The sequence below is a fragment of the Amblyomma americanum genome, chromosome 11 (assembly GCF_052857255.1).
Source record: "Amblyomma americanum isolate KBUSLIRL-KWMA chromosome 11, ASM5285725v1, whole genome shotgun sequence".
In the NCBI taxonomy this organism is placed as follows: domain Eukaryota; kingdom Metazoa; phylum Arthropoda; class Arachnida; order Ixodida; family Ixodidae; genus Amblyomma; species Amblyomma americanum.
The window spans coordinates 31,798,694-31,812,813 of record NC_135507.1 but is presented as its reverse complement, the minus strand read 5'-3'; the positions used below and the strand labels follow the sequence as shown (position 1 = coordinate 31,812,813).

The 14,120-nt window shown below is 45.1% G+C and overlaps 1 protein-coding gene across 1 annotated transcript in view; it reads right to left on the bottom strand.

Moving 5' to 3' along the window:
- The window catches only part of LOC144110097 (neprilysin-1-like), a 78,759-nt gene continuing 64,639 nt past the window's right edge, over positions 1-14,120 (bottom strand). The window contains exons 9-21 of the mRNA XM_077642912.1: positions 12,582-12,712; positions 11,426-11,651; positions 10,406-10,504; positions 9,411-9,488; positions 8,292-8,404; positions 7,449-7,510; positions 7,232-7,283; positions 6,536-6,603; positions 4,225-4,355; positions 4,075-4,140; positions 1,759-1,854; positions 1,566-1,639; positions 1-217 (exon numbers count right to left, since the gene is read on the bottom strand). Coding sequence (XP_077499038.1) covers positions 112-217; positions 1,566-1,639; positions 1,759-1,854; positions 4,075-4,140; positions 4,225-4,355; positions 6,536-6,603; positions 7,232-7,283; positions 7,449-7,510; positions 8,292-8,404; positions 9,411-9,488; positions 10,406-10,504; positions 11,426-11,651; positions 12,582-12,712 — 1,302 coding nt within the window. The 3' untranslated portion in view covers positions 1-111. The remainder of the gene's footprint in view (positions 218-1,565; positions 1,640-1,758; positions 1,855-4,074; positions 4,141-4,224; positions 4,356-6,535; positions 6,604-7,231; positions 7,284-7,448; positions 7,511-8,291; positions 8,405-9,410; positions 9,489-10,405; positions 10,505-11,425; positions 11,652-12,581; positions 12,713-14,120) is intronic.

Sequence of the window (14,120 nt, the reverse complement as noted above, 5' to 3'; positions counted from 1 at the left end):
CGAAGTTTGATGGCTTTAATGAAAAAGAGATCGGTTGGGTGGGGACCGACAAGGTCTTTTCGAGACCATCGGCCTCCAATTTCTTCAGCTTTTAACGCGACGCAGCGTCGGCTACCACAAAACACATTTTTCTTCGTCGGGTGAATGCATTGGTGTCCCCCTACGGCAGTCAAATGCTGAAGCGAATTCATCCATGTTTCTAAGCGGCACGTTAACCCTGAAACAAACGAAGAGAAAACGAAGGGTAGGATCAGGACTTGCGAAGCGGAAAATAAATGGTTTGTCACCACTGGAGACCACAAGAAAATATAGGCCTACCATTACATAGCAAGAACTGAACAGGGTAAATCTAGTTGAGTGTTTGACGGAATCACGTCTGCCCAGGAGAGAGCATAACAGAAAAGATGAGCACTTGCAAAAAAAAGAAAAAAAGGAAAAACAATTGATGTTTCGGGGCCGTACAGGTCCCTTGTTCACAATCTGTTACAATCTGTTCACAATCTGTTACAATCTGTTACAATCTGTTCACAATCTGTTACAATCTGTTCACGATATTTTATTATCAGAAATCGCTTCTCAGCGGGTAATGATTTTAAGTAAGATACCTTTTGATTTATCCCCGGTTTCTATAGCTTTTCTTCGAAGAAAATCTTTTGCTCCAACAAGCGCAATACTGCGGATAAAATATAACCACTTCCACTGACGGTAGTCTGCTAGCGTTCTGTGCAGGTATGATACACGCTGTACTCAACTGTGCCGGAACAAGTGTGTGCGTGCAGTTCGGAAACGTCTTATCCTGTATGTCACAAAATATGATCACAGATGCGCTAAGAGGTTTCACATTGTTGCTATGATAAACACGGCACAAATTGAGGGTGTTAGAGCTTTTTACACCTATGATAGTCGCTAAAAAGTCTGCCTCGTGATACATCCGCTGTAGCCGGATGCTTTCTAATACTTTTGCCATAGTATGATGCTTGATCATGATACTTTTGCCGTAGTGGGATACTTGCTCAAGCGCACCGATTAGTCTATTCTCCTGTATCATTAATTGTTGCCGTTTATGCGGATGCATCTTCAAATCTGTTGGAGGCCAGAGAGGAATTTTTCGGACGAATTCTCGTTGGTGAAACTTGCTGTGTCCAGTCAATTTATGAGACACCGGGACGCCTAATTCCATTATGTGTTTGCTTGGCGACGTGATTGCAATCCAAGTTATTTAAGCCTTTGCCTGAAGTGACTGGTGAAGCTTGTGAGAACCAGGCTGCTCTTCCCGACCTCATCCGGTACGCCATTTGCCATGGTTCGCAGGTGCAGGGTTCACGCAGAGGAACCTGGCCTAGTGCGATCACTACCGGTCTGGCGACGCCAACTCTCTCCAGCCAATGGGTATTCTCCTGTCTGGTGACATCTCGCACCTTCAGCCAATGAGATTTGTCCACTCTTCCCGCCAGCCAATAAAATTTTTTATGGAAAATGCAGGAAGGTCACCGAGGCTGTTTGCTCAGATGAGGCTTCCAGGCTGCCGCATAAAATAGTGAAAAACAGTTGTATTTCGCACAAACCTGTACTTGTGTGGGCTGTGAACGTCAGACATCACTTCATTTTTGATTTCGTCACGTGTTGACGCGCACCAAACCTGCATATGTTAGCGAAGGTGGATGTATAATTATGAAATCCGGACACAACCGCAAAATGCTAGCTAGTTTCGCAGTAGACAGTAAAACAGGAAAATGGCACATGGGAGCAGCTACTAACCAGCGCATATGAAATGAAATATAGTTGCTCAGGTGAGAAGTCTTCAAGACCAGGAATAATCTCAGTGGCTCCGCATTCTGAGAGACGACGGTAAGTCTGGAAAGAAAACTCAGGCGTTGAAACCAGCTCTTCAACGTACGAACTTGTTCGCACTTCGAAGCTGATGCTGCTGAGTGCGCGTTAATGAAAAATGCTTAAAGCTTCCTCAAGACCTTTTTCTACTTATCGTGTACGTTACTTTGACCTCATTTATGGTGTTGCTCTAAGCATGTTCGATTTGCTTATTCATGTTCCTTGAATATCGAATACTTTTAGACAATTTTGGTGGAATATTTACCAAACATTTGGAAACATAATTGACTGTGCAGTGTTCATTTAATGCTGTTTGCAAAGTCTTCAAACACTTGGGGGCCTCAAACATTTTTAATTTGCGACAAAATCCTTTAGGTTGTCTGCTATGGTGTCTAAATTGAGTGTCTAATGTTCTTCCAAATTCTTCCCAAACCTCTGGTTTGAACCGGTTCCCTTGCCTTTATATGGTATCAATGAGCCATCACCTAGAATGTTTCTGTACCTTCCATTCGATTATCATATGGGATTATACTTATCCCACCCGCTAACACTCAGCAGGGAACTCAGCGACAATCCCCCCGTTGCCTACACGGACGCAGCAAAATACCGATACCAACGCAAAACGATCGCCGTTGTAAGAGACGAAGGAGGGAAAGAAATATCCAGCGCAGCGATAAACAACCCAAGCCTAGAGGCAGCTGAAGAGGCCGCCATTGCTCTGGCAATATCGCACCTTAATCCGTTTTCGAGGCTGGGCCTACTTTCAGGACTTTGGGCCCACATGATTCCTTTCAACCGATAAGAGAATTTCGTGACATAGAAGCCTAAAATATTTTGCAATACGACTATTTAAATGCTTCTCACGATATTTCGACGTATTTGGTTGTGCATAATGCTTCCATATCCTTGTCAGTATATCCGACTGGAGATTTATACTGTCGTGCCGAACAGTCCTGAGCCTCTGTCAAGGTACTTAAGTTTTTAGACCAAGTGAGCACCCAGTTACCTTTTAGATGTATAAATTGAGTTGAATTAATATGTCTTAAAGTGGGCCTAGTCAGGCTCATGAAGATAATGATGATGGTGACGCTGATACCTAAACTTTGTTTAGCTGTCAAACACAAACTTATCACCCGGAAAGAGCTACACGAAGTCAACTTCTGTCCGAAACCAACGGGGTGTTTGATTTACTGTGACGGTGTTACCTTCTGACTGGTAGGGGTTACACAGAGTGGGAAGGTCAACGGTAAATCGAGACGGAGGAAGTCTGAAAAGATAGGCTCCCAACGGACTTCAGATAATAGAAATATTACCGATTAAAACTTTTAAGCGGTAATTAAATTTAATTAAAATATTTAGCGATTCCGCGATTTAATTAAGCTATTCATCTCTGATTTTTATTACCCGGACTGCTACTGCACTATCGGTGAAAATGCGCCCGTAAACTCTAACATACATGATCTTCCTGCCGTAATTTCATACATGGTCTAGAATTTGGTTAAAATTTTCGAACTGAAATGCTTCACTACGATAAGTAAAGCAGTCTTCGGGTAGGCAGCACAACGACCTTGAACGACCTTCAGCCCAAGAATAGCCGTGCATATGTGCATATATAATAGCATATGTGGTAGAGTTGCGGTGTCGAACCCTTAGTTGGCCTTTGACATTGGAGGAACCCTTAGGTTGACCTTTGACCTTAAGAACATCCGACGGGGCGATGTGGAGCCATGGGATGACATTCAATGGGGATGTTGCAAGACCATATGTGATTCCACGTCATAGCCACGTGGTTGGTCGTGTGGGTATATAGTATGGAACGGCTGTCGCAAGCGTTTAGCGGAGCTGCCATGGACGAGACTCCGACACCTAGCAAGTGTCCTTGCTTTTCGCTGAATTCTAAGGTTAGCCAAGTTAAGCCACTGCCAATTTTTTCACATGAAGCTTCTGCGTGTAAACTATCGATGCTGATCTACATGCATGATCAAACCTTCAATAATCATTAAGTTCCTTCTCAAGAGAATCATTAGGTTTCTTGAACATTTGAAGCTGATGGCTTCACCGAACCACGTGGCCGATGGGATGCGACTACGAACAACGTGTAGTGTGTCACGTCGAGGACATCGCCACTCTCGTTGTTTTGCTTTCTAGGCCTAAAGACTCCACCCCGTCATGACCGTTAACCGAAACTTTAGCTGACAGAATAAAAGCATTAATCGAACATAGTTATCCCGTCCGTTGTCGTACCGCAAAAGCAACGCGAACTCCTCCGTTGTCCGCGATATTTTCGCCCACCGTGTTCTCTCCATGGATCTGAGAAAAAAAAAGAAGTTCGGGGAAATTGAGCAAGGATAAACTCGCAGGATTGTCTTGTCCTCCACTATCCGCGACACTTACCGAAGAGTTCGTGACGGGGTCCACTACGCTTCCGTACTGTTCGATGAAACATTTTTTCTTCGCGTTGAACTCCTGCTCAGTTCGGTTGCTCCACCAGTTCACGAGGCGCCCCTCGCTGTCGTACTGGCTGCCTTGACGAGGACGATTCCACACAAAAAAAAGGAAGGCGTTCAAAGTTACTTCAAACGCCAATCGCACAACCTTGCCCAGCACTTCACAAAGAAAAAAAAAACGTCAGAGGTCACTGCGGTCACCCGCATTGGAGTAATGCGAAAGCATTGACACCTCCTCGGCACTCGTCGCCTCTAAACTTGGCGCCACGCTTTGACTCCGTCCAAACTTCCAAATTTTCAAATTTGGCGCTACGCTGTAGGTTCGCCTACATCCGACGTTTTCAAATATCACGCCACTTTTGCGCGGGCCCCGCCCACTTTTTGTACAATTTTGGCTGTAATTAACTACTCATCTGATTTTGAAAATTTTTTGCGACATGAACCTCACGCCGTCCTCTGCCGATCACGACCATTCATTTAGAGCTATCTCTTCTGAGTTCCTCGCGCAGCTGCTGCGGACACGTTTTGCGGACAAAATGCCGGTCGACATAGGCTAGTAATGCTTTCGCATTAAAAAAAAAACGTGTTCTACACAAGACCCGAAAATCTGGACATATGCTTCTAGTTCGCGCGGCTGCCGCCGCACGCTTCATGGCACAGAACATCAAAGTAGATTTTAAGCGGGTAGAAGTAACCAAGCGAAGGTTATCTGATTGGTGGCTAAAATCATGACAAGAACAAAATTTCATAAGTCAAGGCTAGGTGGCTTGAGCCACCGCACGATTTAAAGGGGTAGTCCGTCCATCCGTCCGTCCATCCATCTATCTATACCGCGGGAATTTTGAATCTTTGAAACATCCCGTTTACTTCCTAATCTGGCGGGTATTGGAGATTTTTTGTAATATATTTATGGCTGCTGAGTGGGCCCTTCTTTTGCAAAAATTTCGAATTGCGGTTTTAGAGTCGCTGATGATGTATTTGGCAGTGGTGGAGGTAATTGCTAAAGCTATGGCAGCTCCTTCGGCCTCCTCCGGAAATTGTTTTATCGATTGTCGCCGATGCGACGGGAGAACCTCACAGAGAACCACTCAGCAGCCATTAATATATTACAAGAAATCTCCAATACCCGCCATATCACATTTATCTGGGTCCCCGCCCATTCGGGCCATCCTGGAAACGAGGCGGCGCACCAATTTGCCCGAGGATTCGTAGTTAACCGGGAGGTGCGTTACCCCGAGCTCAGGTCGGCCAAGGAGCGAGTGACGACCTACAAAGAGATTACTACCCACTCCAAGAAAGAAAGACAAATCTTTCCGGACCCACATAGATCTCTAAGTAAAACACAAGTCAGTTGGCGGCAGCTCCAAACACTTTCTTTAATCCGTACATGCACTCCATATGGTTCCCAGAGCAGTTCAGCCCCATATGTTCTCTCTGTGGGCACCATAAGGTAGACACACCCCACATCCTATACTCATGTCCTCAAGACAAGCCGTCGAACAGTCTGCAGCTCTCTACCCAATCGCAGTGGGAGGCCGCGCTGCTCAGCTCGGACCCGGAGGTTCAACTCCGAGTCACGGAGCGGGCCGAAGAGGTCGCCGAACGACATCGTCGGTCGGCCACCTGGCGTCCGGCCTAGAAGAGGTGCCCACCGCGGGGAGGGGAACGTCACCCCAACCCGCTCCAAAGACCTTTTCTTTAATAAAGTTTACCTCCTCCTCCTCCTCCTTTCCTACTCACCGTTGATTTCCTACTCACCGTCAGAACAAGTGGATCCGAATTCAGAAAGCATTTTACAAGTCGCATTCTTCAGCACGAAGGAAGAGCAGGCCATCAGCATCAACATCGTCGAGTAACCACCTCACCACACGTTTTAGTTTTCTCTCAATTGCGAATAAAAATATTTCCATATAGTTACGCGGTGTTGGCTACTGACCGCCGACAGAGGGCTGTAGTTGGTGATGTCTAAGAAAGGTGAACGTAGTCATGTTCTTGTCATCGAGGCAAAATGCAAAGTATATCTTATACTCCGATAAAAATAAACAGCCTTAAGCAGTTAAGACTGGAGTTTTTCTTTAATGAAACACGCACTACTGGGGTGGGCTTAACGTAATCTTTGCAAGCGCAAAAAATTAAACATAAGCGTCCAGTAACTCATTGCTATATTAAAAAGGGACAATTCTTCAGGAGGCTACATGGGGAGTCCGGGGCTGTTCAACATATCCAAATTCATGAAATCCTCCAATGCGAGCTCTTACCTTGGTCGTCGTAACCGTGAGTTATTTCGTGGCCAATAATGGATCCAATAGCTCCAAGATTGATGTACCTGCGTCAGTTTGCCGAACGAAGTTGTCTTGAAGTAAAACTATACTGACTTTTTCCTTCATTTTCAATACCACAAAACTGACTTCGCCGCAAAACTATTTCAATTTTGCTGCACATATTTCCGCGTCTTAGCCGTGGAGCTTGTCATGTGGCAGCGCAACAGTTAAAACTAAAGCCTAAATTGAGTTAAACTTTTCCCGCGGGCTGTTGTGTGGCAAAGAGAATAGGGAAAGCCAGGCCAGGTAGGAAGTTTATTTTTTCTCACATCTGCTGTACCAAGAAGCTCTGGCCATTTCAAGTAATGGAATAGTAATAAAGGACCTGAGCTTAGTAACCTGTAAAATAGTAATGATTTCTTTCTCTCTTTTTTTGCATTGGAAGTCTACGGTTTCATTACCGGCAGCAAAATTTTTTTTTACAGTCAATTTCGGTTCCCCGCTTATTCCTGTCACCGTGCATCACATTTTAGAAGTTTAGGTTTGCCCTTTTCTTTTCTTGTTTGCTGTTCTGTGTTCATCATGGTATTGCACCAATGACCACCATCCCCAGCTCTCCTGTATTTTCCTCTACTGATGAGTTTAACACTCGCGTTAAACATCTATTGTTTAATGCTTACAAATGCTGCTTACGTTGGAAGGCCTTCTTGGAAAAAAGGCTCTTGAAGTATTCCTCCAGGTATATCTAGAATGATGAAGAAGCCCACATCAACGATCACTTTGAGTACAAAACATTGCACAAGTCGACAATGCACCAAGCGTTCTGCGGAAGTATTTTTTGCGGGTCGCTCTATTAGCTACATTGAATAGCTTATACATTTGCAGCGGTAAAAATCAGTGGATAACTTACCAATTTCATTTGTATCCGCGGAGTAATAAGCATTGACGTCTTCTGCAGCAGAGACAGTCCATCTGAACGAAATAATGTTACTTTTAGCTAAGAAGAGGGAACCGATTATAATCGGGAATCATTCTTTCACGGTGACAAATTCTTTAGCGGTGTTTCTCGTATGGGTGAAATTGCGGCAAGTTGAGTGAAACAGTGGCTTTTCTTTGAAGTCTTTGTTTTATAATCACGTGCTTTGTTTGCACAGTCCAGCACGGACATACCGAACCCGGATATTTCGAATTACTGGATATATCGAACACAAAGATTATCCCCTTGAATATACAGCGCTATTGTACAGGAAAGTCACAGAGTAACGAACTCCAATTTCACGGATCCTTCGATATACCGAACGGCGCGCCATGCCCCTAAAGAGGCGTTCATCGATCCCTTTTAAAGCGCGGAGACGCGTCGGTTGCGCTGTATTGGACACTTCCTATCAGCCGTTCAGGTCACTCCAAGATCCGCGTCACTAGCATGTGTGCAATGTATTCTTGCCTCTAGGTTAACTTTAGTATCTAAGGACAATTTTTATATACCTAATCTTTGATATATCGATGTATTTCGCAATTATTTTCGAGTTTATCTATTCGGGTTCGACTGAAAAGTTATAATCATTACCACCCGCAGCTTTGATACAAACAAAACCACTGATTGGATGATTTGACAGATTGTTTCTTAGCGTTGAAACCAGTTATCAATCGCCACTGGTGATTAGAGTCAGGTATTAACTGCCGAGAACATTTCCCTCGCGTGTAAAGTGTTTCGGTTGATTGAGAAATCTCTATTGTTTAGGCTGAAACGTACTCATTCGTTTTGTTGACTCTCTCCCGAAGTTTTAGCAGCGTCTTCGTGTAGTCCAGCTGTTTAAATCTCTCATATATTTCGACAAAATGTTCGTTACTGTGAAGGGTTCCAAACTGAAAAGAGGTGAAATGAGTACTTTTTGTTAATGAATAAAGGAAGGCATGCTTCAAACTCGCCTAATTGTTTAGACAAGCATACTACTCGATAGCTTGCGGTAACTTGTGGATAATGGATATGCGGCACCATCACATCATTGCGAAATCCTCTTTCTTGTCTTTTGAAAAAGACATACCACATGAAGACAGGACAGTGCAGAGACAACACTGTCCTGTCTTAATGCGCTATGTCTTTTTCAAAAGTGATGCACCAACGAGCCCAAAGTTCCACCTTAATAAGATTCTTTCTTGTCTGCTTGCTTTCAGTTTCTTTTTAATCGTTTTGCGTCTTTTTTTGTCTCGCGTGTGCTTAGTTTCCGTGACAGCCACGATAAGGTGACCAAGGTAACCAGCTGCCTAAAGCCGACTGCCGTGCTTGTCGAAACATACCTTTATTAAAGAAGGGGTAGACTTATTCAGTGAGTCTGTCGTGATGGTTTTGAATAACTTCAGTATGGGGCTAGATGGTGCATAGTACTTGAGACAGGAAACAATAGCACCTTCAGAAACAAGCCCATCAGAAGAATGACGCAGAACAAGAGTATGTCGGGTATGTCTAGAAGTGGACGCAACTGCATCTACTACATCGATAGCAAATCCCTAGAGAAACTTACATGAAGTACTTGCATAGTAATACATTCTATACTGCCTGGTGTTCTAACTACTGCGAAATACAAGTGCATTTGCCTGTACGAATGCAGTGGGGTGAAGGGCATTTAGGTTGCTGTAGCACTATATAGCGAACAGGCTAACGGTCCCCACGAACTCGTAAATTAAGAATAACTAGATATTTAAAATAAAACTGACCACCATCTGTAAGAGCCGCGGAGTGCTTCGTCCATTGGGATTGTTCAGTCTAACGCTGCACTGTACTCAAGCTGCAGACCAAAAACACTAAGAGATCATATCGAAAGTAAGCGGAAAGAATATTCGTCCGTATTCCAAAGTCCTTTTGTAAACTCACGTCATGGTACTTCTTATTGATGTGCTCATCGCTGAGAAAGACGTCGGGGTAAGCAATCCTCGTCGTCATAGCCCACAACTGCGAGAAAAAAGCAACAAGAAAGACCGGTGAGAACGCCTGACGCTCACAAGCCCAAAAAATCCAAGTCGAAATAAGAATATCGTGCCTTAAATTTTGTTCTTGTAAGTTCTCGCTAACGTTACAGGGGCAAGAGGCACTGCACCAATATCAATACGAGCAGAGTAGACAATGTAAATAAAGCAGAGCTAAGGACGAGGACAGAGACATATATTCATAAGGAGTCTATTGCCATTATTAGCGCTGCTTTTTTAGCACGAAAGTGAATCAAGCATCCCGCGCCTTTGCCCTTATAGCACGTGACTTGAGCATTAGAAAGCATAGCAGATAGGTTCTAGCAAGTAAATACGTGATTAGAGTTCTCTTTTCTAAGAATTGGCGAGCGGCTACTCTGAATTCTCAAATGACTGTCTCGGTTGACTTCCATTGCGCATATTGTAGACAGGTGCTGCAAAAGCCATCGTCAAAGCAGACAGATGAATGACACCACAGCACAAAACAAAGGGTTAGATAAACTGAAATTGCAAAGGTCCACGGTCAGCTTTTGAGAACCGATGCAAACGGCAGGGCAAATGAACACAACATGTGCAAGAACAAACAATGTACTACAAACTACTTTTGTGTAGCTTGAACAAGAGCAACAATCTAGCACAGACAACGCCTCTTAGGCATTTCAAGGAACTTCGCCTTAGTTCCTTTGGAATATTTCAGCCGTAATTGGATGACTCGTTGCATGTTGATATATTTTCACACTGATAACGATAAAAAGTAAATGAGGAATCACCTTAAAAACAAGCGAGTAGGCGTGTAATAGCTGTCATAACCTCCATGTCATCAACATGAAAATTTTCCTTGCAGCAACAACAAAACTCCACAAGAACAGTCAAGTGCCTTCACGTGCCAAAGCAAACACACACCTTTTCTGTCGCCTTCTGTCGGGTCTCGCGGTCCATCCATGCCACATCGCGGAGCCGGGAGTGATAAGAAAGGCCAATCTCCCGGACAAGCCTCTCGACCTGGGAGAACCGTATCGTGGCGCTTCTTAGCAGCTCGAGTAAACTCGAACTGCTGGAAAGCGATTTCATATTCTCTTTTTGGGAAGGCAGCTTATGGAAATCTTTGGGAGTACAAATATCTAGGTATTCACACTTCTGCGAATACTATTTTTAAGGAAGGAATGCTTTCAGCTTCATTTCTGGCAAACTCAGGCGAGCATCACCCCGAAACCAAAACTCGTCTATTTGGCTAATGCCAACTTTATCTAGCAGCTCATGAAGGTGAGAAGGCGCACAAACCGAGCGAACGCGTCTCTAAGTCCAACGAAGAGAAGGCCAACGCTACGGTGGGGCAAGCAGTCAGCCTCGCTAAGCACGCTGCTCAGATCGAAAAAGAGAAGTGGCAGCCCACGACGGCACGTAAAACAGCGAAAGCGGCGAAGGACGCCGCGCACGCTATTCAGTCATAATAACAGCGGCTAAGGGTGAAGGCTGCTTCAGCCGCGAAGGCAGCCAAGGAGACCAAGCGCGCTACCAGATAGATTAACAAAAACTGGGGAAAGTGGTAAAACGTCCGGCAGGTTGTGAACCTGACAGATACCTCCTAGTGTTCCTGTATATGCTCCCGCAGGGAGCATTATATACAGGAACACTAATACCTCCATGCGGTTACCGCCATCTATGAGTCGTCATAGAAAGTGCTACTCCTGCCATGTCATGCTTGCACTTAAACTCGATGATAGGGGCGCAATTGTTATTTCCTTAGTACATTTTGTATATTGCACTGACTCGGAGGAATATGTGTCGTATATAACTCCGGACTCGCATTTTGACAGATAACAGCCGACTCGAAAAGGGAGCTGCTTCAAGCTTGAAGCACGGGCATGTGTGGTCGCCGCACGCGTATATGCTGACGCCACCTGCCGAGGCCTAGGCGGTCACCTCCTCCTTGGCGCCCTTGTTCAGCCTCTTCTCCGTGTACAGCCTCCCGACGACGTCCTTCATGATGGACTGCAGGTTGGAGATGCAGCGCTCCCAGCGCGCAGTCTCCGTGCGGACTCCCAGCACGATGCGGTGCAGGCGGGCCATGAGGGCGGCGAACTCAGTGGACGCCAACTGGAGCAGCTCGACAGCCTTGGAGAGGCCGATGTAGTTGTACACCACTACGCTGAAGGTACACACACAGACACACAAAACGTTATAGCATCCCCCCTCCACCCCCCCACCCCCACAGTTTGGAAAACAGCCGTGTTAACCCTTTAAAAAATTTTATTTAGACAGTCTATAGACTGTCCATAGACTTCTGTCTAGAAAGTCTATAGACACACTATAAAAGACCTTAGAGAACACTCTTTAGGCAATACAAATTCTGTTGACAGCCTGTAGATTTGTGGCCATACACATTTAGTAGACTTTTGTCTATAGACAGTCTATAGACAGTCTATAGACTAAGAATAGATTAAAAGAACTATCTATAGGAAGGCAATAGGGTCTATAAAAAGTTTATAGACTGTCTATAGATCATTTTTATACGGGTATTTAACACTATGGATCGCATTTGTACAGGAATGAAAGGCTGATGTCACCTTCCTTGGAGCGTTTCTACAATTGGTCATATTGTGAGGACTTCTTACTGAGCACGCGGCTGGAGGCCTAGAAATATGCAGGCAGTATGGACGTACTTGGCTTTTTATGCAGTGTGGACTGGTCTCAGCTCAAGTTTATGACCAACATATTGGCGATGATTTTCTGATATATTAGAACTTTCTTTTTCTGCCCATATCGTCGGGTCTCCTATTCCTCCTTCCCTTCCCTCAATGTGGAGTAGCAGGACTAGAGGGAGAGGCGGAAAGGACATTTCGGAGTTACACGTGGTGTTAAAGACGTTCTTCAAATAGTGCGTTAGAGCCACCGGCCAGTAATGTTTTAAGTAATTATGGTATTAGGGCCCTTTATGAGAATTCTCAAGACGAACGCGCTACCTGGACAGGGTGCAAACGGGTACCACGTAGGAAAACTATACGACTTCACGAAAAGCCCAGCTGCAGGAGCAGCCGCCGAATATTTCTTGCGGTACGTTGCGGCGGAAAGAACTCACGGTTCTGCTTGCAGGTATACTTGAGTGGTGGCGTTCACGTGATGGAGTGCATTCACAACAATCTTATCTTGCTTCCGCAGCGTGATGTTCACCTTGCGCAGCTCCTCATTCAGCATCTCGTACAGGTCCAGCTGCAGATGCAATGCGAAGCGACAGTTTGAAGCGCCCGTCTAAGAAAGGATAAAATAGTGTACACGAAAATCATTAAGCGATATCCCGGAATCTCTAACACAAGTTCCTACTGTAGAGCAATGGGAGGCCGTGTTGGTGAGCTCAGACCTGGGCGTTCAAACTCTGTCCATTGAATGGGCTACTCAGGTCACTGTCAGCCATGGTCTGATAGCCATCTAGCACGGATCATCTGCATTTTGCATTTTCTGACGAAATAAATGTCTTGCAATCAATGTTTAGCAATCGAATCACGTAGCAGCTTGAAACAATATTTCACATGCTCTCGTTTTTCTAAACATTGCGCTTAGCACAATAGCACAAGGAAGCCAGAAGCCAAGGATACGAACATGTATATGTACACTAATGGGTGCGCATTTGTTTCATCTGACACTATCGTGCTTTAACTGTGTGGACCTAAGCGGCAAGGACTGAAGGTTCCATAATGTCTGCCTGAAACGAGGAATTGGAGACGCGTGTTTTTTGTCATTTGCCTTGTTTTGATACGCTGAGGAAAACTTTTGTTTTGCGCAGCGGTGGGCTGTAGTCACAGGGCTACGCATGCGAATCAATCTGTCAATGATCATGTCACTGAAAGGTCTACTGGCGGTGCCCGGCCTTCATCAACGAGAACTTCCGCTATGGCGCGCTGAGCTGAGCACCATCTGGGGCGTCCCTAGCTGGATCCATGGCACTCTTTTGTGCGGATTTCTTATAGCATCGACGCAAATGTATTCCTAAACTAGAGATTTTAGTTTCACGTACGCAGAGGGTTCATGTACGCAAACGTGAGAAGTCTACGTAGCATACGCGCATGTAGTTTCAAACCCTTTTAGTTGCACGTACGCGACAGACGCCGTGCGTTCTACTGAGAGATGAAGACACTGCTGTAGCCACTCAAAGACAAGACGAGTCAAAGCCAAGCCAGTCGAACTGCGTCGGAGCGCTGCTTCGTCAGGCTTAACAGCTGGGAAATCGCCCTTATATCTGAAAAACAAAAGCTATTTGTCGCTTGAAACCTTATGCGAAGGTAAGAATGGGCAAATCGAAGGCGAATACAATAGTTTAGAACACCGTATCGCGTCGAGGGATTAGCGACGAAGCTGTTACCGCTGTGAAGCGGCGGGCAGGGCGCCGCCATGTTTGTCAACGCTACGCACTCAAGCAACGCGAAGACCGCAACGTAAAAATTCGAATCTCACGTACGTACGTGAGACTCCCGCATACCCTTTGCGTTCTGCGCATGCGCACTGGTCACCCGTAAGAGCTCTACGTACGTGAAACTATCTGCTGTTTGCCGAAGTTTCAAGTAGGCAGATTTTTAGCGAAAGTTTGAGAAATCTCAAGGATCCCAGAACGCATGGACACTTT